General features: G+C 34.9%; 1 protein-coding gene across 3 annotated transcripts in view; it reads left to right on the forward strand.

The window, feature by feature from the left end:
* LOC136028616 (paired mesoderm homeobox protein 2-like) overlaps window positions 1-26,010 on the forward strand; it is a 66,909-nt gene extending 40,899 nt beyond the window's left edge. For 2 of the 3 annotated variants that reach the window (XM_065706447.1, XM_065706449.1), the window contains exons 3-5: window positions 15,685-15,802; window positions 19,845-19,925; window positions 22,220-22,339. In XM_065706447.1, coding sequence (XP_065562519.1) covers window positions 15,685-15,802; window positions 19,845-19,925; window positions 22,220-22,281 — 261 coding nt within the window. In that variant the 3' untranslated portion in view covers window positions 22,282-22,339. Of the gene's footprint in view, window positions 1-15,684; window positions 15,803-19,844; window positions 19,926-22,219; window positions 22,340-25,037 lie in introns of those variants that run through there. The other variant, XM_065706448.1, reaches the window with a different exon arrangement.
* Window positions 26,011-26,742: the final 732 nt, after the last annotated feature.

The raw sequence follows: 26,742 nt of genomic DNA on the forward strand, positions 1-26,742 counted from the left end.
TCAATCATTAAGCCACTTCTGTATTCAGCGTTTTAAATTTCGGTTATTCCAACCCACCAATAGCTAAATAGTTAGCATAAATAAAATTTAGCCTAAATTACCGCAGCATTTGCTTATCGTTTTATAATTTCATTATAAACATAATACTTGGATATCTTTATGACACTGTTTATAAATGCATTTGTCTGAATTTGTCATATTATCTTAAATACTATTGTTGAATTTGATTTGCTACCCAGTAGATAATTTCAACATTTTCTCAATGATTAAGCCGCATCTGCAATCAGCGTTTTCTCAAAACAGGGGTACGAATCTTAGAAACTAGGTAGTGTACACAGCTTCTACTACCTTTTTTACGTTTCTGAGAAAAGCCCTTTTTTCAAAAAAAAATACAAAAAAGTAACAAAAAAGTTACCTCTTTTTTGAGTATCTTGCAAGAAAATGCCGGAAGATTTTCCAATTTGAAAGAACAAATAGGAGGATATGCAAAACATAGGACCTAAAGTTAAGATTCGTACAATAATGGGGTATTAAAAACTAAATCCTTTGCTACCAAAAAGGAAACCAATGAAAATTAATGCTTAGGGGGGAGTACTTCAGAGACCTCTATAATAAAATACAACCTAGAAAAAGGACTCAGGAAGGGGAAATCAAAACAATACAGATTGGAAGTCTTGTGGGAAAAATAGTCAGAGTTTCGGGTGAACTTTATCTGCTGAGCCAAGATTTAAGCCAAGACCCTTTATTCAGGCTACTACCATAATAACCATACAGCTACATTTTGGTATCATACAGCTGAGTTTTGATTTTCTAAATTTGTTGTGATTTAAGCTTGAGTAGACTGTATCCTCCCCCCCCCCCCCAGTTTTCTGACCCAGTTTTTAAGATAAATGCCGAATGCAGAAGTGACTTTTCACATTCTTAAATTTGAACTAAAAACATCAAAAGGCAAATGCAACGGCCCTTGGGACTATTCTTAGATAGTAAATAGTGCTTTGAATAATGTTCGTTTCCTTTGTTACATTGTTAGGGATGGCACTTAGTATTCAGGCAAATTCTAGTGCGACATTGTTTCATTTTATTTTTATAAAGATATTGATGATAGAAATGACTGTTTAGCTTGCAATGTTGAATGAATTATTTTATAATGATAAAAATAATATTTCGGGTGTTCTGCTACCCAAGACTTGAGTTTTTGTTCTTTTTTCCGACAATCTCCATCACAGCCATTACTAGGTGAGTTTCTATACCGTGTACTATTGCGAGCTATATAGGTAATTGATAAGCACCCAAAGATTACTTTGATTTTAAGCAACCCCTGTTCTTGAACACCAATGGTTACTGTTGGCAATGGTGTGTAAAAACTAGTTTTGCATTTCAAAGGGGAGTTGACTTAAATAAGTTAAATTTTTTAGTTCATCCATTTTGTATTTTAGTTTTCTATTATTTTCTATTTTCTTTTTTTATTCTACTGTTTTCCGGGTCTAAGTTGTATCTACAGTTCATTTCCTGGCCCCGGGTCCACAAAATCCTATACTTTCCCTAATACATAGATTAGCAAATAATTTTTTCTGTAATCTCACCCCCCCCCCCCTCCTTTGGCAAATTATAAAGCTGATTCTGTCATTTGTGTTTTGTTGGAAACTTGAACAGCGACATCTTGAACGGGGTGCTTTGGTCTTTCAAAACAACGACGACAAATAAAAAATAAGTCACTATGATAATCAAGATAACAGGAAAGAACTAATGAGCATAGACTAAACATTAAATGTATAATGTTATTCTTTCCTAGAAACTGAACAATTGAAGATTGCATTTCACTGTAATTTTACTTTATTTTTTAATGTTGTAAATATAAGAAGAAAATATTTGTAACAGAATTCGTTTTCAGTAAGATGCAAATGACACAACTCCTGTATGTAAAAATTTTCCTTTGTTTTGAGTTTGACTTGAAAGTTCTATTTGATTTTTACTCGTTTTGAGATTGGTCGTATAATTTTATTTGCAGTTCATTTTGGGTTTAGTTTATTTTTTAATAGGAATTTCTAATCGTTTTGAGTTGTGTAAGTAAAATCTGGGGCCATGTTGGCTAAGCGTAAAAAGATGATAAAACTCGAGGGGACGAAAAAACAAGAATATTTACAAACAGTGAAAATGAAACTGCAATGCAAATATTTCGGTTGAGACCTCTGATCGACCGTATGCAGTGCAAAAATAAAAAAAGAATTTAAACAGAAAAACAACTATAAAAAAACAACACTAAGATAAAAGTAAGACCCTTTCCAAGCAACTGTGAAAGAGTAACATGTTACTTACGTTCAGTCGCGGTGCTGGTCTTTCTTTCGCCCGGGGAAAAATATTGATTAGTGCCCCCCATCCTGTCCTCCAAAAATTTTCAGGCCAAATTTTAACAAAATTTTCATTTATTAGCAGTATTATTTTCAGTTTAATAATTGATTAATATATGTTTTTAATTATTATTATCTTAATTCAATTATTGTTAAAATCTGTTTACTTTTAATTTATTTTTATTTTATTGATTAATTAATAATTCATTACATACTTTCATTTATCAACTATGCCTTCCACTTTATTTTAACAAAAATAAAATTTCCAATTTAAAAAATTATTATAACCGTTAGATTATGTATTTGAAATTCTGCATCCCGAATATTTCTGTGCCTGAGGCAAGTTCCTCCCCCCCCCCGCTAAAACTGCCACTTCTCACACTACATATTATTAACATGTACTAACACCGTTACTTGGGAAGTTTTTTTTTTGTTTTAATGGTTGCTTTTTAGAGTCTTCTACTATGTTTCTATTAGTTTTAAGTTTAGTATGGCTCTTTACGTTTTTTTGAAAAAGTTCTTTTTCGGAAAGTTTTTTAATTAATTGTTGTTCATTTTCATTGCTAAAAGTTTGATTTCGGTTAATATAACGAAATTCTCTGTCTCTAGCTTAAGAATTAAAATATTCGATTCTAATTTATTTTCTCTAATTAGTGTCTTTTGATTTATTTCAACACCCCCCTCAACATTCCTTGAAAGTTTCCACTAAATACCACTAGCCGTTCCTGGAATATTGCAGACACGTCGTTCTGTCATCCGGGGTGTATATGGTATATTTTGATTGAGCTCATAACCTCCCTCGAAATTCTCTAAAAGTTGAAAAGTAATACCCTTAGATGTCCCTGAAATATTGCACACGCCATTTTAAAAAGCCGGATGCACATAATATTTTTGGATTTAGTTAAACAAAGCCTGAAAGTGTCAACTAAATACAATTAGCCAATCGATCCTCAGATATTTCACATACGTACTTTTGACAACTGGGACGCAAGTAGTTTTGTTTTGATTAAGTTAAATATCCCTCCTACCTCTCGAAGTTTCAACTCAGTACTCTTTCTTATTCATGAGATTTAGCAGACATGTTGTTTTGACGACCAGAATGTATCTGGTGTCTTTTGATATAGTTTAGTGTCCCATCCCATTTTCTTCAATTTTTAACTGATAAATCTCAACTGATCTTGAGATGTTGCGGCTGCGCCCATTAACAATTGGGATGCACATAGGGTCTTTAAGTTCAACATTCCCCTCAGAATTCTTCTGACTGTTCTAACTTGATACTATAACTGTTCTTGAAATATTGAATTTTATGTATCCAGGTTTTGAAAACCTGAATACATAGTGTCCTTTAATTTCGTTTTACATCCACCTTAGCATTTCGTACAAGTTTCAACTTAATACCCATAGCCATTCCTGTGATCAGCATAGATACACTAAGATACGCCCTTTTGACAACTTAAATGGCCCTGGTGTCTTTCGATTTCGTGCAACATCCAATGAAATCTACAATTTAATAACCTTAGCCAATAATGGGATGTTGCAGATAAGCCCTTTTGACAACCTTAATTCACTATGCCATTTTGAAAATCAGGATATAGTTAAATTTTTTCGATTTAGTTCAAAAGTTTTAATTGTAATGGTAGAAGTTGTAGTTGTATCGACAGTCACAGTCGCAATGGCAGCAGCAGTAACAGTACTAATAGCCGCAGTCACAGTAGCAAGTAATAGCAGTCATGAGTCGTCGCAGCCGTGGTCACAATTACAGCCATAAAGAGTTACAGTCGCAGTTGCAAGTAGTCAAATTTGTCAGTAACCACAGCAGCAATCGAGTTCCATTCGTACTCGCTGTAATTAGTAGTTGCAGTTGCATCATAAGTTGTCCCAACTGCAAATAGTCTTAGTCACAAGTATATGTAGACTTAAGCGGTCACAGTCACAGGTGATCACAGTCGCAAGTTGTCACAGTCACATATAGTAATAGTCGCAATAAGAAGTAGCTTTAGTCAAAGTCACATGTAGTCAAATTCACTAGTATTTGCAACAGCTGTCGAGTTGCATTCGTATTTCCAGTCGCAGTCATATGGTGTGGCAATTGCAAGTGGTCTTAGTTGCAAGTATTAGTAGGCTTAAGTAGTCGCAGTCACAAGCGGTTGTAGTCACAAGCTGTCAGTCGTAAATAGTTGCAGTTGCAACCAGTCGTAGTCGCCAATAGTCACAGTCATGGATTAAAGTAGCCTTAGTCACAGTCATAAGTAGTCACACTCGCTAGTATTCACAGTCAGAAGTAGTTGTAGTCATAATTTATTATAGTCACAAGTATTCGCATTAGCAGATATAAATAATCGCTGCCACAGTCAAAAGTAGTCGCAGTAACTGTCGCAAGTAGTCGCAGTCACAAGCAATCGTGGTCTCAGTCTCAAGTAGAGGTGGTTGAAGTTTCAAGTAGTAACACCTGTAAGTAGTCCTAAGTAATCATAGCCGCAGTTGCACATAGTCGAAATTAGAGGCTGTTCCTCAGATATTGCTGTAGTGTTCTTTTGATTATCCTTCTTAATATAGTGTATTTTGATTTTGTTTGATATCCCCTCAAAACATTTAAAAATTTTACCTCAATATCCATAGCCTTCTAGGAGACTCAGGATCAGATATGTCCCCTTTTACCAATAATCAACCTCACATAACAGAAACATGCAACTTAAATAACTTAAAACACTTGTCCCAGTGGCTCTGGGGGTTATATTATCCCCTGAGACATAGTTATGTTATTTTTCGACCATTTTGAACAGGATGGCTATTTTAACATTTTGATTAGATGTATTTGGATGTCCTCTTGTCTCAAGAAGAACCCTTATATGTTACCAATGGGCAAGTTTCAGAAATTACATCCCTTGCCTCGGGGCTGTTGGCAGTTTTGCCAACCCCAGAAGCATAGTGATTCTACATTTGGACTATTTTGTACAGAATGGCTATGTAAAAATTTTGATCGGATATATTTCATTTTGTCCATCGATTACTTTGACTCTTAAAAAGGATACTAGAACTTTCGATTCAATCGTAAGGACCCCTCCGGAGTTTATACGACCACCTCCCCTATATGAAATGCCCTTTGGAAAAAAAACAATAATAAACTATAATACATTGAAGCCTTACGACTCTTTACGAAAGGCAACGCTACAGCGGTGGCTCTGATAATATGCAAGTAAATAAAGAAGTATTTGGCTCACTCCTGCAAAATGATTATCCTAGTCGCCAGATCTTTCACTAGTAAAAAACTGCCACAATATTAGAATCATTTTGTTACGTCTGGTTTCTGTGCTTGCACGTGGTTTCTCCATAATGCGGTAAGTATTTCAGAAGACACTGAAAGCGAGTGTCCTCTCTTGAGATTTTTAAGTTCCACAGTAAGTCTCCAATTTCATCGAAAAGCCAATGCACAATAAATAGTCTGATTTGGAAAAAAATATCTCAAAGATTCCCATTACATAAGGGATACGGCCCTGAGGACTAACATATGAACAGCAAGAATTTAATAATACATTTATCCATTAAACACTTTCTTCTAACAGAATATCAGCCCTTAAATCATCACCCCCGAAAAATTTGTTAAAATAAAAAGACCATTATAAGGGCAATGTCAGAATATACTGCCGAATTTCCCGCTCCTAAGGCTAAATTAGATCTCTTTGCTTACTAGACCACTAATCACTCAAAACTGACCAATGTAAATAATTCCCAAATAGGCAATTTCGTGAAAAAAAATTAAGTTACTGTCGAATCTATAAATAAAGTTATCACTTATGCAGGCAAAGTTTCAACTAGGACAAAGATAATTCCCAATATACTATAAATTCATTTTTTGTTGATTTTTAGGGCTTCCAGTTAAACGGCGAAAGACGAAGTAATTCTTAAGAAGCAATCCCTCGCTCTTTACGCTAAAGTTTTTAATTGTTTTAAAAAGTAGAACTGTGGCAAAGAGTCAAACTTTAGCGTAAAGAGCGAGGGATTGCGGAGGGGACAACCCATTTCATATACGGAGTAATTTCTGTTCGTTTTAAGTTTTTATGTCGCTCCTTACTCTCAGTTAAAAAAAACTATTTTTTTTTATTTAATTTCTGAACGTTTTTGAATTAATGCATGTTTGATTTTGGCTCTCCGCGCATGAATTATTAAAATGAAATTTGCGTATTAATCCTTTTTTTGGCTAAATGGCTGTATCTTAGTTTTGATCAGACAATTTTGAGAAATAAGGGGTGGGGAAGGAACCCTGTTGCCCTCCAGTTTTTCGGTTACTTAAAAAGGCAACTAGAACTTTTAATTTTTAATGAACGTTTTTATTAGTAAAAAATTTACGTAACTCAAGAACTACCTTACGTAACAAATTCTTATATTCTTATATTTTTATTATGTATATGAGGGGGTTTGTCCCCTTGTTAATACCTCGCTCTTTACACTAAATCTTAAGTTTTGTCCCAATTCTTTAAGAATAACCCCTGAATCAGAAAGGCCGAAAAAAAAGAGTTAATTACTAAAAATACTTTAGCATAAAGAGCGAGGTATTTATCTTCTCCTAAATACCTCGCTCTTTATGCTAAAGTAGTTTTAGAACCCCTCATGTGCGTAATAATCTCTGTTCATTTTAAGTTTTAATGCTACTCCTTACTTTCAACTGAAAAAACTTTTTCATGTTTATTTTTTCATTGTTTTTTTTATAGTAATGCTAGAAAATCCCGCGCCCTTTTCATTGAATTTCTCTTCCCCCATAAAATATTTCTCCAAGGAAAGATCCTCCCACATAGCCCCCACCCCTCAACCCCACCTCCAAACCAAAAAAAAATCCCACTGAAAACGTCTGTACGCTTCCCAATAACCACTACTGTATGTAAACACTGGTCAAAGTTTGTAACTTGCAGCCCCTCCCCCAGGGACTGTGGGGGAGTAGGTCATCCCCAAAGACAGAGTTATTTTGATTTTCGACTATGCGGAACGAAATGGCTATCTCAAAATTTTGATCCGTTCACTTTGGAAAAAATGAGTGTGGGAGGGGGCCTAGGTGCCCTCCAATTTTTTTGGTCACTCAGAAAGGGCACTAGAACTTTTCATTTCTGTTAGAATGAGCCCTCTTGCGACATTCTAGGACCACTTGGTCGATACGATGACCCCTGGGGGAAAATAAGAAAATAAAAAAAAAACAACAACAAATAAAAACGCACCTGTGATCTGTCTTCTGGCAAAAAAACGAAATTCCACATTTTTGTAGATAGGAGCTTGAAACTTTTGCTATAAAATTCTCTGATACGCTGAATGCGATGGTGTGATTTTCGTTAAGATTCTATTACTTTTAGGGGGTGTTTCCCCCTATTTTCCAAAATGAGGCAAATTTTCTCAGACTCGTAACTTTTGATAGCAAAGACTAAATTTGATTAAACTTATATATTTAAAATCAGCATGAAAATCCAATTCTTTTGATGTATCTTTTAGCATCAAAATTCCGTTTTTTAGATTTTCGTTTACTATTGAGCCGGGTCGCTCCTTACTACAGTTCGTTACCACGAACTGTTTGATATGAAAAAGTATTTTATTTTCTTCAACTTAAGCTATAGCCTTAGTATGATTTGGATTTTTTTTTTCCGGCGATTTTTAACAGTTTAGGCGAATTTTTGGAATTTTTAAGAAATTGATTTCTGAACCCACGTTTTATCCATATAACGTTGATTTTCGTATTTAGGATTGTAGATTAAGTTGTATTGAATAATCAAATATTTCACTGGTTGCTGATGAGACAAAATTTTAAATTTCAACATTTTCCTTGGCTCTCCTACTATAAGACAAATATTGTGTAGTTAGAAAACGGAAACGCTTGAAACAACAGTCTTCCAGTTTGCATGCTATATAGTAGGAACAAGGGCATATCTAGAATTTTTGTACAAGGAGGGGGGTATTCTTCACCGGGGGTACAAAAAATTTAAAGAACGCATCCAAATACTTTATATGTATTTTAGCTATATTTTTACGTGTCGGACAAAAATTTCAGGGGGGAGTAAACCCGGTATACTCCCCTAGAGACTGCCTCAAGTAGGAAGCTATTCCTACCCGAACGAAAGATGTAAAGATTCAGCGTCATTAGAAAATCCTTGGGTACAAACTATTGTTCTATTAGTGTTTTTCAAACCGTTCTATTTCCTCTAGTACATTTTCCTTTTCATTGTTTGGCATTTGTAGTGTAAATGTAACCATAAGATCAACGAAGAACACGGACAATTAATAAATGTTGTGTGATGGTAATATGCAACTAGTAAGTAAGTAAGAGGGCACTCGACCTTTAAGGTCGAAACCGGCGGTGATGATCTTCGTTTCGTGGCCCTTTCAGCCGGGAAAAGCCGTGGGGGGTCAACCATCCTGTGCTTTTGCACACCCTTCCTACTTACCTTCCCCAGATCTCTCCAGGTACCCATTTAGGGCTAGGTCGACTCTGGCTGAGCTCACAGAGTCATGCATATGACGATAATATGACACCAGCATTAGTCTTCTGACATTTCTAAGGAGATAAAATCAAGAGTAAACACAGAACAATTAAACACGCTGTCTCAAGATAAAAAAAAAAAATATACAGTAATCTTGTGAACAGCATCTGATTTAACATTACGCGCATGATTATTTTCCTTTTAATACAGACCTTATAAAACTGCATTTCTATGAAAAATATGCTCTAGTCTATTCGTATTCAGTATGAAAACTTACTACTGCCGTTACAAATTCATTAGTGTCAATCCGCCAGGTTAGATACATTGATGAAAACACCTGAACTGATAAAATGTTTCACACCTGAATTTCTCGTTTAAAAATTTGTTCTAGTTTCATCAAACACATATGTCATCTTGATAGAATATGAGGAAGTTCATGAATTTGCTTTGTTTCGTCCATCTGTCTTTGTATTTCTTGTAGAAGCCAGGGTTGTCAATCAACAACTGACAAGCGGCTTTCTTTGAAGTATTCCCCATGTGAAGATTATGCTGAATGACAGTTTCATTAGCGAACAAGGTCCAAATTTTCGCTTTTTCTCTTGCGAGCCTTATATCTTAGCTTCTGATCTAGATGGTAGTTCCTCATAGTTAGAAGATTATGTAAGCATCCTATTCGCATAGCAGGAATGTTTAAAACTGGCCTACGAGCCAAAACCAATTTTTTTACCTTTTAAATTTCGGTTCTAGGTAAGAATTATGGATTTGACGAATTTGAAATCATGGCCAACTAAAGTTGTAAAAACAGTCATGAATAGATTTAAGTGAACGTTATGTACAAAACAATAATAATTATTCGAGTACTTTCACACTTACTGGGTATTATGAATAAAACTCAAGAATAACAATATTTTATGGCATGATAATTTCTAGCCACATCAACAATTTCAATGCCATTCGTAACTAATATTCAGGTTCCATTATTTTATCTGGATGAGGAGTAACTACAAAATTGTCTCTAGTCGGTAGAGAGAAGCGGGGAAAAGTTTCCATTTTCAGGTAGTCTTCTCTCTTTCTTTTCGAACCTTTTCTGAGCACTATGGAAACTTGGGGAATCACATACTCCTCCAAATGATATCTCTACCGAAGAATACAAGTCAATTTGCTTTGACAGAGAGATAGAAAGCCTCTGAGCCCCCAAAGTAGATTATTATCTTTCAGGAGAATTTGTCTCTGATTTGAAATAGTTCCGAGAAAAATGTTAATAATTTGGGCCAGAAAAAAACATTCTATTCTGGTTTCTTCTCTCCTCTCTAAGGGTCTGATACGCTTTTTCACTTTACTAGTATTCCAAGTATTTGCAGGCCTTGTTACATATCTCTCCATATCCCATATAGGAACCACGAAAACCTTTAATTGACTGACTAATTTGTTTATAAATTGAAATAAAATAAACATTATTTAAAAACAACAACCAGGTTAAGACAACAAAAGTACCAGGTAAAAGAAAACTACAGTTGTTTGACTTCAAATGATCTATCAATTGATTAAAAAATCAATCAGTTAATTCAATTGTGGATTACAATTCTTTCACCTGCGATTATTTTTTAAATAACGCAACATACAAGTCACTCTGACTAATTTTAATATGGGCCAGAAGATTGAACTCATAGCTTCATTTAAACAGCTGAGGCATAGATGAAAATAGGGATGTCAAAAATAATTTTCAAACCTTTTCTTACGGCTAAAATAGAGCTAAAGAGGTGTCTTTATTTTGAACAAAGTTTCTTATTGCTTTTTTAATACAAGATAAATTTACTGAATAGCCGAATGGATATTAAACCTCAAGCTCACTGACGCAAATGCTATAGATTAAAGGCAAATATTGTCCATGATTATTGTTTACCATCGCCATGATTCTTTGGACTTTCCTAGCATCCATTTATATTCTGTGAACTAATTTGTTTATTTCACGAGCCACTAAATGGCCAGAACTCATAATTTGAAATCTTAGATTTAAAAAGCTTTAAAGAAAAAGCCAGAAAAATACTTATAACCTTTTTAATATAAGTAAACAGCGCTCCTTTTTTGGGATTCAGTTTGTGAACTTCCTACTACTGCCCCTGGTTGTAAATTATAGCGCCCAAGGCCGTATTCAGGGGGCTATGGGGTTTAACCCCCCTCCCCCAGATGCTTGTCTGACTCTTAAAAATGTAACAAAAATGGATATAAACAAATTTTTTATTCATTTTTTGAAGGCTTTTTATGCGTTTTTGAAGGATTTCTTAGGGAGGGAACCCCTCCTAAATAAATCCTTGTCTAAAACACCCACCGAAAAAAAAAATCCTGAATGCGGCCCCTATGGCACCCTATGTTGATTTACATGTGTATGAATCAAAATTGTCACTGTTTTTGTATTTTTTTATGGTTTAACGTAAGTTATCTTATCAAAAGACGGCTCAAAAGAAAGACAACGAAAGTTTGTGCTTAAGGTCACTCATGCCATCTCAGGCCATGAACTTTATTAAGGGTGTCATTTTGCGGGGCAAGGGGGACTGCTCCCAATAATTTGGAGAAAATAACTATTATATAGCCCATGCTTCTTGACTATCTGGATATAAGCCCCTCTTGCCCCCTCCCAATAAAATGTTGGATCTAATTTCATGAGCTTTATCAACTCAGAAGATTGTAACTTTTAATATCTATAGCCCTAACTAAGGGCCCCCGTATAAACTTTTCTAATGTCGGTACGAAATTGAATGTTTTCCAAAGGGAGAGGGGAAAGGTAAAATAGAATATGAGTTTTGGTCACATGATTTTTATTTTTTTTTAAATTACACACTTAATTTGTGTTCGGTCTTTCCATCAAGGAAGGGGGGTTCCCATGCCCTCTCTTTGAGTACCCTTAAATTTATCTCAATACATTTTTTTTTTTTTTTTTTTTTTTTTTTTTTTTTTTTTTTTTTTTTTTTTTTTTTTTTTTTTTTTTTATAAGAGCAAGTCAGAATTATTAGAAACATATTTGGCAATCACAATGAAAAAAATTCGTGAAGGATGGTTAATAGCTTCTGGTAAAACCACTAGCTGATTTTATATCTCGAACTGGGGCTGGATAAAAGGCATCTGGAACGATTGGGCTAAATCGGGCCCAGTGTTGGAAAGGGCCCCGTGTTGGAAAGGGACATTTTTTTTTGGAGTTGCGAAATAGCATATTCTTAATAGTTCCAGTAAACGTTGCTTTTGGAGATTGATCATTTTCCAGGATAAATCCGATGAAAAAACAATCTGATATAAGCAGTGAATCAGGATAGATTGATTGGCTTAGCAATTATGTCGATTAAAAGTGAAGACTCTACGATATTAGATTTTCGATCAGTTTTAGAAAGATTTGGCTTTTTTTACTTTTGACTTTTATTCACATAATAAACAAAAATATAAACTATTACAGACATAAATAACTACGCTAGGGAAAAATTTAAATTTTGGGCCTGTAAAAGTTAATCGCGTAGCGATTAACTACATAAACGTTCCTAAAGACAACCTAAATTAAAAATAGTAATGAAAAAAAAACCTCCATAAACGTTTCTAGAAGCATCCTACACTAATTAAAATAATAATGAAAGGAAAAAAAGACAATCACCTTTTCTCAAACACCCCCAGGGTAACAACCCTCATCCAAATGCAACCTTCTCTATCCCAACCCTTCAACCCGCTCCTTCCTCCAGCCCTATAGCCCACTCCAACCCAGCCCAAATAAAAAAACTTATTCCACAGCTAATACTCTTTTGATCTTTTTTTAAATTGTGGGAGGTGCTCAGCCTCCCTAACACTCACAGGAAGTGAATTCCAAACAGAAGGGCCAAGATATTTACAGAACAAAAACTTAGAAATCTGTAAATTCATTTATTCCTAGTCGGTGATGTAAATTTCAAGAGGCATTTTCAGGAGCTTCATAATATCTAAGGGACAAAAAAATAATTAACTTAAGCTCAAAACGAACAGACTGGGCCATCAAATGAGAATAATCAATAGAATGACTCGAAAATTGTAAAAGTACGGATAAAGATGAACAACCTAGACCATCAAAAATGACAAGACCAATCAGAGCAGTTAAGGCAAAGGACATTGAAAAAACATCTGAAGCAATGATAAATGAAAATAAAGAACAAAGGCATATGTAGTTAGAATACTTGCGGAAACAACAATTACAACAATTCAAAAGCGAAATGGAAGAACACAGAAATATAAGGTTAAAAGATGACAGCGAGAATTACAACGACTCAAAAACGAAAGTGGAGAAAAAAATGTTGATTGCTAAATTAGGCTAACTACAAACAAATTTAAGTTTAAGTAAGAAGCAACTTCTAAAACTCTATAAATAACATAAATTATTCCCTATTGGGAGGGAATAATCCCCCTCTGCCCCTCGCTCTTGGTATAAAAGTGTTTTAGTACTTTAGAAAAGTTTTTTATTCAAATCATTTGTCGTTGTAATTCCGGATTTGTTCTTAAATATTTTTAACAAAGAGCTGAACTTTAGCGTAAAGAACGAGGTATTGAGGAGAGGGCCACCCGCCACTCGTATATGGGATAATTTCTGGTTGTCTTAGGTTTTAATTTTACATAAATGTGACGATGAAGGTCAGAATGAATCAAAATGAAAATAAAAAACAAAGGAATATACGGTTTGAATATATATGACAGCGAGAGCGAAGAAATATGCAGTAAGAAGATAAGCGGCAGCGAGAATTACAAGCAAAAGTGGGAGCCACATGAAAATGAAAAACAAAGAATTAAAGGGTTGGCCGAAACGTGAAAGCAGGTTTCAGACAATGTCAAAATGGCAGTGAAGAACAAAGAACTGTGCTATTAGAAGACGAGCGACAATAAAGACCATAATGAGTCAAAAATGAAAGTAAACAAGAAAGAAACATTACATTAGAAGGACAACACCATCACACTCTTCGACGCCAGCAAACTATAATGCGAAAGCCGGCAAAAACCCACAAAGATCCCGTCAACTACGCAAGTGTTCATTAAAAGTCATTGGCACCCTTTATCATTATGTGGATTCACCGTGGAGTTTTTCATTTCCCCGCAGGAAAATAGCCAAAACAAGTGATTTATTTGAAGCTTGTTGTTTGCTTTGCCAAACTGCATTGCCATCTCCAGAATTTCCAAATAAATTGGCTTGGCCTGTTATAGGACATAACTTGCTCTCTAAAAAATTCCAGAAACCAATACAAAACTTTAACGCATGTTTTGCTTTAGCCTCATTTAACGTAAATGATGATTGAACTACCAATAGTCGCAGTTTTTCCAGATTAAAAGTAGCTGGATAAACTTATCACAGAATTAATTTAGTAGCGCAACCGTTACAGACCCCTGAAGTCGATTTTGAACCGCATTCATTTGGTCAAATTTACTTTTTAAACCCCGATGGAGCTGTAAAAGAACATCTTGCACATCTTACAAAATAATGGGCTTTCTCGCAATCCAATTGATCTCTTGGAAGAAATATTGCGATACACAAACAGTAATGCTAAAGGTTACATGAAAATTCAAAAAGTGGAGAAGCAACCTGTTGCTTCACTGGAGCTACTGGCTGGGATAGAAGACAAGTGACAATAACAATCAATATATAAAAGCATGTCGCGCAATATATAAAAGCCTGTCGCGTAGCCGTTGGTCTCCCAGCACTGTAAATACATATATATATATATATATATATATATATATATATATATATATATATATATATATATATATATATATATATATACTGTATTTTACTTAAAATTTAACATAAAAAGAGGGCCCCACAAAAAGGTTTCCAATCGGGCCCCGAACCTGGTCAATCTGGCTCTGTCTCGAACTAAACGATTTAGTCTGATTTAATTTGATTTTGGTAGTAACAAATATTTCATTAAACACTATTATTATTTGCTTTCTGGTAATCAAATTTTCTTAATACAGCTGTTACTTTATATTATTCGGTTTAATCGCTTTCAATGGTGAATATATTTTCTTTTTTTAAGCAACCCGAGATTATGTTTTCTAGGCTTCTGAAAAGCCACCTGTCTCTTCATGACTCTTTCTTAGAAGGTTGGAATTCCCAAGGGTTTCGAATAACAACATTTGTCTAAAGATTGTAAAATGTGTCACTCTACCTGAAGTTCTGCATCACTGCGTGGAACATTCAAGAGCTAATAAAATGAAACTTCCAAAAAAGTAAAAGGATAAACAAGTCATGGAAATCCATAAAGGAGTTTTATCGCTTTTAACAAATTTGGCAACGATTTCTGATACCTTAGTAGCTTTTAATAGTTCTTAGCTCATAGTGGCAAAGAGGACAGAGGATGGTTTGCCTCCCCCTACACCAATTTGCTAATAGAAAAATAGTTATCTCTTCTTTCATTCCCAAAGAAATATTTCGTATATATTCGGAAGCAGTATAACAAATTTTTAGAAGTATAAAAAAGATGAAAAAATTACTTTGACCGTATTGGCAGACTAATCACTCCCCCCCCCCACCCAACTCATTATCCAATAGTCTCAGATTGTCAACATATATACAAAATTATGTAAAAAATTACATTTGTAGAAAAAAGTCTCACAAAAACATTTTTAAGCCTTTGTATACAAGTCGTTGACAAATTCTCTAGCTTCCCCCCTCCTTCATCCGGAGTAAATTTCTCGTGTGTCTATAGCTCAAAGCAACTAATGTTAGGCAACTGGAAGAAATCTATCACATTTTCATAAATACTTTATGAGGTAAGATTTTGAATTACGCTCATTCTACCGAGTAAACTAATTCAACCTGTTACTATACTGTCAGTCCTTTTAAGAAAATAGTAAATAATTTTGTAATTTCTCGGCAGGTATGGTTTCAAAATAGAAGAGCTAAGTTTCGGAGGAATGAGAGGAGTCAGAAATCAACGAAGTCCGATGCAATTGAACAAGTTGTTACATCGAAGCCTATATTAAGCAGTCAATCTGGTAAGAGATATAATTTTGCCGGTTAAGATGGTGATCTATGATTAAGTCAAGTTTCTTTAGGATAGTGATATTTAATGCTAGTAGTTTCAACCTTGGCCTTCTCCTGTGTTGAATAACATAATAAAATAAAATAATTTTTTAAGGTGGTATGAGATGACTAGGGGAGGATTGCGGAGTTTTGGATTGTTTTCTCTCTTTTTTTATTACAGTAACTCCAGTAGTAGCTCGGTGAGGAAAAATGTGCATATTGACTTGCAATATCAGTGCTTGACATTTATTGATCCCATTTTTTTGGTTTGGTATCCGAATTCTAAAAGACATAAAACTTCGCTAAAAATAAAGAAATCGGTAAGGCTTCCAAACCTCCACACTTGCGTTTTTGTGGACTTTTGGGCGAAAATGGGAGATAAGGGGGGCTTTTACTCCTTCAGTCTCTCTGTTTAGTCTCCATAGCCCCTCCAGTTTCCCTCTTGCAACTTTTTCAACCCCCCTCTATTAGCTGTATCCCTTGTTGTCAACATATTAGCAAAACTCCATGCTAAGTCTACATATAAAACCGACAAAGTCCTTCCCAACTAAACAACATTTTAGGTAAGGGAATCTCAGTAGTATCTTTCCAAATTGGAAACAAACGATAACTTGAAATATGTATAATTAGAGGTGCGAAGCACGCCGTAACCCCTTCAAGCCTCTCCCCTCCCACATCCCCATCTTTTCTCTCAGAGTAACAACTTTAAACAAATTTTTACTGGTACTTCATATGCCCTAAAATTTACTAGCATAACCAGATGGCTCTACTTTCAAATATGTTTAAAATTTGAACAACATGCATTTTTCCGTTTCACATCTTCTGCAAAGTGACTTTCTTTTGTTTTTTTTTTTAGCGTGTGCTTATGCGTGAGTTTGCGTGTGATTAGGAGAGTTGTATGCTCAGTATAAATCATATTGAATAAACAAAATTTTTTAAATGCTGGTTTTTCAAATACAATTCCACTAATCCGAATACATAAGCTGCATGGGCACACTCAGAAATACAAGCGTGGGGATGAGAGTGGAGGTGCAGCTAAATTCTAAAACTTCTATCCTTACATGGGAGAGGTCTTTCGCTTATTTTTGTACAATTGTCACTTGCCGTTTTACCAATCAGACTTTAAACAAGAAAATTTCATGGAAATTGCACAATAAGGCCGTTGAAAGTTACAGATTTACAAAATCTAGTGGTTAGTTGGGTAGTTACAATCTTGCTTTGATATTGAGAGGGAGGAGATAGGGCTTCAAACTAAAAATATTCTATACAAAATTTTTATTTTATTGTTAGACGAACTTCACAAATGTTTCCAGTGCAAATTTTACAAACAACTAGCAAACTACTACTAAAGTACTAACAACTCACTGCAGCACCAAGCCGCATGAGACCAACACAGCTGCACACGCTTCTCTTCAATCCCAATTTATTCAAAGTGTTCCTTTTTAAATCCTCCCAGGAAGTTTCTATTTCCTTTAAATCTTTCTTTATGATGTCCTCCCACCCCAAACGAGAACGACCTCCTTTCCGTTTAGCCCTAGACGGTTGGCCGAAAAGGATAATCTTTGGCAATCTGTCATCCTTCATCTACACAAAGTGCCCTATCCATCTCAACCTTTTTCTTGTTAAAGGCGGTATTGAACTACATTTTTTTTACGGCTTACTGTTTGAAATACGGTTAGTCAGCCGGATACCCAAAACAATCAGTAGGCAATTTCTCTACAAAACTTCTAGTAAATCTTCATCCACTTTTTGGAGCTTCCATGCTTCAGAGCCATATTTGACCAGTGTCATCACTGTAGCTTCTAACATTCTAATCTTAGTGTCTTGACTTATCTTCCTATTCTTCCAAAAAGTTTTAACTGTGAAAAGAAACCCTGAGCTTCGGCTATTCTACTTTTAAAATCTTCACTGCTTCCACCGTCTTTATCAGTGATGCTACCAAGGTAGGCGAAGCTGCCCACCTGATCAATTTTTTCGTTACCGGACCTCACCTTTTCATATTTACTAATTCCTTAGTGACTTAGTCTTCATAAAATTAAGCCACAATCTGAATCGTAATCCATAAATTAAAGCCCAGAGACGGTCACTCGATTGGTAATGTAATGGTGACGTCACACAGTAGCAATGATAATTTTATTTAGGTCAAGGCCTATAGTCTTTTGCCAAATATTGTGAAATCTCAGGGATAAGGTTTCCTTAAAATCGTTAGGTGCTTCCCCTTTTTCAAAAATCATATTCATAGCCTTCAGTAACTTATTTTTAACCTCAGAGCCACCATATTTATGAAACCCATTAATTACACTATCAGCACCTGGAGCTTTATTATTTTTTAATACTTTTAGCACTGTCACTCATTCTTCCTAACAAAAGAAATCTTCGTTCACATCCAAGGTATCACAAACTTTTTCATTTTCCTCTAAATCTTTTCTTGCCCCTAGTTTAGCATATTCTCAAAATGTTCCACCCATCTCTCTTTAACTCTTTTCTTATCACTAATTGTGGCCCTATTCTTATTTTTAACTGGGACTGGTCCGGATCGACTATTCCCTCTAAATTTATTTGCATACCAGTACAATATTTTACTATTATGCCGTCTAGCTGCATCTTCCAGATCTTTGGCAATTTTATCCATGGCCTCCGATTCACACCTCCTAAGTTCATATTTTAGTACTTTTTCCACTTTCTTTACATTCCTTTTGTTTTCATATTATCTATCACTTCCTTGAAAGTTTCTCTCAAATTCTCATCCTGAAGTCTGCCAACATCATAACTTCCTGGGAGGTTGTTACTCTTCCGAAATTTCAACTTCAAATTAACCCTAGACACTACTAGATTCTGATCTTCACTTTTAACATCAATAACAGCACTCCTATATACCCTAGTATCTTGTATTGATCCTGCCAGTCTTCGATTAACTATTACATAATCAATAGGTTTTGCTGTCTTAGCGTCATGTGAATGCCATGCTAACGTATGGACCATTTTATGACCAAACACCATATTGGGTATAACTAGATTGTTATACCTACAAAATTGCAAAAGTATGTAGCCACTACTATTCCTTTTCCTACAACAAATTTACCTAGACTAAGATACCATCTATCCCTATTTCTAAAGACCTGGGCGTTTAAATTTCCTAGTAAAAACATCACTTTTTTTTACCTAGAACCCTAGTCTACTTGCTCCTGTAACTATAAGTAAAACTCGTCTGAGACACAAGCAGCTTCGTCAGTCGGTTCTACAGGGGGATATGCTACTATAACTGATATCCTGAACTTTTTTGTCATAAAATGAGCAATTAGCATTCTATTATAAATACCTTTTCAGCCTACATAAGACTTGGCGGCTTCCTTATTCATCATGAGCCATACTCCCTGTCTATATACCCCATTCTTCCTGCTTGAGTAATCAAATTCTATATCACCTAATTTCATGCTTCCTACCCCTGGAATATGAGTTTCTGAAACTCCTAGTAAGTCCAGCTCGAATCATCTGAATTTGGCAGTCAAAATTTCAATACGATAACCATTTTTGAACGTAGTATTTCAAAGTTCCAATTTTCATGTTCTTCAAATCATTGAAAATATTTTGACCTCAGGAAAAGCAATGATCCTGGATACCATTGCAGGACGGGGACCAAAACATCTTCTCAAGTCTACACCGAAGAGCTTCGGTGTAGACTTGATCAATTTTTTCGTTACCGGACCTCACCTTTTCATATTTACTAATTCACCCCACTCAAATCCACCCCACTCAAACATTTTCTTGGGAGAGAATAAAGATAAAAGACGACTTAAAAAAGATAGAGACACGTCTGAGGGAAAAGAGACTTTTATCAAAATAAAATAAATTTTAAATTAAGGCTGAAGAGGAACTAGCTGATATTTTAGAATTAACAAAGCAAAATTTAGCATAGGATTGTATTGAAAGACACTGGTGAAAGTAGAAAACATCCCCACCCCTCTGATCTGCGTTGTTTCTTTAATGGTACATAAGTTGATTTTGTGTTTTCAGATTTGAGTAATTGTTGGAAGCCCGCACCCCCATTTGGTATGTCGACGAATGCCTTTGCTGCTTGTGCTTTAATGCAAACAGGTGAGTGTTTATTATATAATAAGAGGGATTGAATAAAATGCTGTAAGAAAAAAGTAAGAAGACTTAACTGGCCATACCATCTCATGGTTGAAGATATTAACTACAAATGAAATGAAAGGAAGAATTAATCAACGATAAATAAAAATTTAAGATATGTATACGAACTATATCAACACATTTCCTACATATCCTACATATCTACATACCTATCAACACAACACTATTTCCTTTTCCCACTTAATTACTCTTAAAAGTAATTTTCTATGTTTTGGCCCGTTCAAAACTGAATATTATGTTTATTACCTGACGGCTGATTGCTGGCATTATTATTGCTGTTTAATAGCGTAATTAACAAACTTCACATGCTCATAGTTGTATATAGCCTAGTGCAGTGAATCTTACAACAACAAGTTCTAATTCCTTTGAGCAAACAGTTTTGTATATCAATTAACCATACTTTACATAATACAATTACTGACGATTTGGAATGATCTTTTCTAATTGACGTAAGTTAGCTTCAATAATATTTACAAACCAACTTTGACCACTATTAATATTAAGTAATCTTAGGCTTGCACCTAGAAATTTATCATATTAAATGGAAACTACTGAAAGCCAAATTTTAATGGGGGGGGGGAGTAAACAATAAAAACAGTAAATTGAGCTTTGGTTGCACATTTAATGAACGAAAAATACAAATTTCGTCAAATTCTTTGAATTTCAGGTGTGGAGGGGGAGGGGAATCCTGAAAAGTATTTCTTGATGGACCATTAATACTTTTTTTATAATTGGTAGACGACTGCTGCTACTGCTAATAACAACTCTCCGTAGCACTGAGCACCTGAGGCCAACACAGCTATGCACACTCCTCCTCTATCCCAATCTGTTCAAAGCCTCCCTTTTTACACCCTCTCAGGACATTTCCATTTCCCTTAAATCTTTCTGTATGACACCCTTCCACCCCAGCTACGGATGACCTGCTTTCCGTTTAGTCCTAGATGGTTGGCCGAAAAGGACAATCTTCGGCAATCTGTCATCCTTCGTCCGCGAAATGTGCCCTAGCCATCTCAACCTTCCTCTCTTTATAGCCTTAGAATGCGGAATCGAACCACACCTTTCGTACAACCCGCTGTTTTAAATACGGTCACTCAGTCCCAGGATACCCAAGACAATCCATATGCAATTTCTCTAGAAAACATCTAGTAAATCTTCATCCATATTTTGGAGCACCCATGCTTCAGAACCATATTTGACCCCTGTTATCACCGTTGCTTCCAATATTCTAATTATTGCTTGCAGACTATCTTCCTGTTCTTTCAAACTTTGTTCAATTATGAAAAAGCACATTGAGCCTTGGCTAGTCAACTTTTAACATCTTCACTTTTCCACAATCTTTACTAATAATACCACCAATGTAAGTGAAGCTATCCATTTGATCAATCTTTTCGAATTGGTAGATGACTATTCTATACCAACTTTATAGATGCCTTCACACCTACTAGAATCGTAAAGTAGGGCCTTTTTAATATCAAGCACCAATATAACAGGCATTCTTCCAATAAAGGAGACTCGCGATCCGATTCTATTTGTCATTTCCTTAAGCCCAATTTATAACTACTTAATATTGAAAGACTCTATCAATATATTCGCCCAGTCTAATTTAATACAACCTGTCGGCATACCTAATGAAAACCGAAATTGCAGACAGTCAAGATCTATTGCAGGGTAAAGAATACTTGTTCATTCTACCTGGTGAATTCTCTTTCATTGATTTCTGTCTTTTTTTTTTTTTTTTTTTTTTTTTTTTTTTTTTTTTTTTTTTTTTTTTTTTTTTTTTTTTTTTAGTATCTTTTCTGCTCTTGTTCAATTACTTCGAAAGGTTATATTTTGCTACTTTTTTTCTTCTGTTTTTTTTTTACCACTGAGGAGGACTTGGTGGAGGTTCTTGTCAAAATATTTGCTTGTTTTTCGTCTTCATATTTTGCTACTGGCTGACAAAATCCTCGTTTTCTCAACTATCCTTTCCTTTCTTGGTTTCATAATTCATGTATAGCCAGTGTGGTCTTAGAATGTATTTACAAAAAGAAGGAGAAGAAGAAGAAAGTATATAATTGTTTTTAGCATTTAAGCCTGCTTTGGTCAATGCATTTTTGTTGGTTTGGCTATTTTGTGAACTGTTCCTTTGGTTTTGCTAGCTTTTCCTACAATTTCAATCCAAGAAGCTTTTCACTGTGCTATTTTTCTGATAGAACAATTGATTGTCTCATATCTATTAACTTTTTCACTATTTTTAGGTTTATACACTGCGACAACATATCAGCCATCCACGTCTCAAAATTATCGATACGGATTTTAAGCTTTTGTTTGTTTTTAATTTCTCATCTTATATTGTAAATAAAAATACTTTTGTTTTTCTTTGTCTTTAATGCTACTAGTTTCTTTTGACTACATGAACACTTGTAGAAAAAAATACATTTTCATTCCTAAGAATTTTGATTTAAACATTCTTAGTCTCGTAGAAATTGTGTAAGCCGTTTTCTTATATACTAAAGCTTTCATCCGACCAAGTTTCTTTAAATTGATTATGTTTACGTCTGAATCAATAGGCTATTTTAAGTTTTGGGCTCAATTAATTACAGAAATTGGTCATAAATATCGTCAGAACATTATTTTATTGGTACAAACTATTCCTTATTTTTGCAAAAAAGAAATGGAAGAACTGCACAAAGTTTTAATTTTTTTTTTAATCCTTTCTGATCAAATCATATCAGCCCGTTTGATAACATTTACATTTTTTATTTGGTCAAGAAAAATGGTCAAAGAGCACTAGTCTTGGTTATCACTAAAATGATGACGAACTAAAGTGTTTTGCCAATGTTCATAATCAGTTAGGAGAAGGACTAAAGGATTCTAATTATTCAGGCATTGGTATAGTTTACGTGTGGATATCTGGCCAACAAATACTCTAAGCCTTAAAGCAATGTGATCCATTTTTTTCTTAAATAGCTTTCATAAATAGGACTTGCGCACAGCTTCATTAAAACTGGACTCACCCTGGACGAACTAAAGTGTTTTGCCAATGTTCATAATCAGTTAGGAGAAGGACTAAAGGATTCTAATTATTCAGGCATTGGTATAGTTTACGTGTGGATATCTGGCCAACAAATACTCTAAGCCTTAAAGCAATGTGATCCATTTTTTTCTTAAATAGCTTTCATAAATAGGACTTGCGCACAGCTTCGTTAAAACTGGACTCACCCTGAACTGTAGCTTCAAAAAGGCGCACCATTAGTAATATTAATAACTTGCTTTGTCAATAGCCTGCCAAAAAAGTATGAGAAATTTAGATAAGAGGAATTATAAGCGTGTTAAAGTGGTTCTGATAATCCTGATGTGTGATGCTTTTTCTTAGCTAAACAATATAATAACCAATGAGTGATACTATTGAAAAAACTAGACTTTCTTTTACCAACTGATACTGAACTTCTTTCATTAAGTTTACGTCAGTTATTTCCGTCAGAAAATTTACCAGATACAGAACAACTGAGACAGTAAAATAGCAGTGCTTTGCACCACTATTTTACAAACCCAACGTTTTTCTTGCAACTAAGCCTAGCTGAGAACATTAAGGGACCCCCCCCCCAAATTATATTACACTCTTGGGGGCTATTTTCTGGATATCATGCTGATATCTATAAAAATTTTCAGTAACCTTGTAAAAATACTTCTTTTCTAAAATAAATATAGCCTACCTATTTCTGCCAAATTATTAGGTGTTGGCATATTTATTTATTTATTAATACCAAAATACAGTAAGCTTTATCAAGCTTGTCACACTAAACAATATATAAAAAAAAATTATGACTATGCTGGCAACATAATACACACATACAAATCTATGAAAATAATACAGTATGAAAACATACAGGTCACAAAACGACTAATACAAAAAACAAAAAATATTTTCAAAAGGGATTTTGACAAGACGTAGAATGAAATCTGTAGAGGCTAAACTACTTTTGAAAGAATAGACCACGATGGTCGCAACTGTTTCAGATGGATGTCCGTTCCAAGTCTTCTACACTTGGCTAAATAAAGAGTTTTGGCCTGATCTTTTCTGTAAACATTGTGGACATATTTTGTGTTCGTGTTGACGGGTACTACTGCATTGTTTAAAAGTGAAGAAGTGACTTGGAGTGGTATTATCAATGTTCCTAACAATGTCAGCGCTATTATGTCGAACTAGACAGCTGTAGCCTCTGCATTATCTGGTGGTATGATAGAAGTCTATGGTAAGATATGAATTTGGTGGCCCTACGTTGCACGTTCTCACTCTTTATTAGTAAGGGGATACGATACTGATGAGCAATACTCAAGTATTGGACATACAGTGGGTACATAAAGTGAAATCAATGACCAAAGATTAAACTTAGAAAATGTACGCTTTAGACGTAGTAATCAGTAATATGCCTTTCGGGTGTTATCCGATACATGTTTATCCAATTTGAGATTCGAATCAAAGCAAACCCCAAGGTCTTAAACATGCTTCATACTTGAAATTGATTTATCATCAGCGAAGTAATGGTAATGTTGAGGGAGTCTACACAAATAGTACACAGCATCGCACTTGGTTTTGTTACTGAACATAGAGTTCACCGTACATCACCCATGCAGAGCAACCAAATTCTCTTGAAGTAAAGAGATCTCATGTTCATTCATGACTGACTTGTAAACTTTCACATCATCTGCGAACATTTTTAAGATCGAAATCTTAACAATATGTGGCAAATCATTAATAAAAAGGCAGAAAAGTACCAGCCCAAGACAACTGCCTAGCAGAACTCCACCTATGACAGACATAGGTGATGACAAAGCATCACCTACTGTAACCTCTTGGGTTCTATTTGTATGGTAATCTGTTATGCAGAAGTTGCTTGTTACAAGAACACTGTTTACAGAACCCACACTGAGGTGAATGCCATAAGTTATTTTCCTCTAAATGTGCCTGGATTATAGGGGAAAAGATAGATGTATTTGATACTGGTCTTTAATTTTCAAAATAGAACTTTGAACCATTCTTGTACAACCGCCTAATGATTGCTCTTTTCCTAGCTGAAGGACATTCACCAGACAAGAGACAAAGATGAGTGGTCGAGCAAGCACTGATGCAAGTGTGTAACATCGTATTTGAAAATCCATCAATATCCAGAGCCTTTCCAGAATAAAGATTTTGGAGTGTTTGATAAGCCTGATGGACTGTAAAGTCTAAATCATCAATATGTGTTTCTGTGTATGTTTGTGTGATAACTGAACCAAATAACTTATGTAAAAATTGTGATTTTACATAATTATCATCTATATGTGAAAGAGTTTCAGGATCCATAAAGGAAGTGGATGATGGGGATTGTGAAACTTGATTCCTTCCTACATACTTCCAAAATCTTTTTGGGCAACCAGGGACTGATGTAATAACATTTGACTCAACCTCTTGATGATTTAGACGAAGTAACTTATATTCTCTATTTCTAGCTCTTTTATACATCTACCATGAATCAAAGGTTTTAAATTTTACGTGCTCACGCCACCTATCATCTTTTTCTTTTAGAATTTGTACAATATACCGAGGAAGGATCTGTCTATTTTTAAAAACTGTCTGCAAGTAAAAAATGGTACATATCAATCTTTGCCGTCATTAAGAGCCTGCTTAATAAAATTAAAGGACACATCAGCGGTAGCATTACATTGCTGTAACTCCTCTTGGACAGAACGAGACAAATTATAATCAGAAAATGCAACGTTGTTTGCTCTACCATAATCGTATTTGGGAGAACTATTTGGAATCTCAGCAAAACCCGAAAAACAATTTAATAATGTCGCCAGTACTGAATGATCACCTTTTCCTAGTGGTGGTAAAAACTAAAAACTAGCAATATCATCAGGTGATTTTGTAATTGCAAGGTCTAAGACTAAGACTAACGCGCAAATGAGAAGGGTTTTGAATGTGCTGATGCAAGTAAAGCCCTTGTAAAGTTTTTAGAAATTGGTTTTCTAATTATTCATCAGAAAGTGTCATTGTACTTGAGGTCCGATAAATATAGGGTAGGTTAATAGCACCAACTACTAAAAACTTAGAACTAAGTAAGGAAACAGAGGACAAATACTGCAATATTTTGATTATTAATTGTAGACAATTCGCTAACGCAAGGACTACGATAAACGGCTATAACTCTAACAGCACTAGTGGACCCAAGTAACTTTAATCAACAACTAAACATTCACTTATACTTGAAGAGATTGGGTCATTAACATGGATATACTGCAATGAGGTATGAACATAAGAGAAAATTCCATGCTTATAATTATTGTTTACAATGATATTATAATCATGTATTTTCTGGAAATACACATCTGGTTGCTGACAGTTTTTGGGTAGTGATTCCATAGCAACAATTACGTAGGGTTTGGGGACTAATATTAGGGCTTAAAATTCATCAAATTTTTGAAGATAAACAGTTTGCGTTTTTATATTGAACAGATAAATTACTCTCTCCATTTGTACTACGTGGAGGTAGGGGACAGATATTTAAAAATCCAGTCTGATGACTGGGGCATTACTCCCTGTTTTGGTTCGTTTTTGTCACTATACGACTATTCTTGATTCCTAAATTTTGCTCACCAGCAGCAGCTCTTTTTTTGGTTTCTTCTATTAGTTCTTTTCTGTGTAGCGAGTCTTCTTTGAGGTATCAGCAAAGAAATGAATATCTCTTTTTTTTTTGATGCGGGACTGTGTTGTCAATTTTTGTTTTAAAGGAACTAA

Source organism: Artemia franciscana, chromosome 7, assembly GCF_032884065.1.
Source record: "Artemia franciscana chromosome 7, ASM3288406v1, whole genome shotgun sequence".
Classification (NCBI taxonomy): domain Eukaryota; kingdom Metazoa; phylum Arthropoda; class Branchiopoda; order Anostraca; family Artemiidae; genus Artemia; species Artemia franciscana.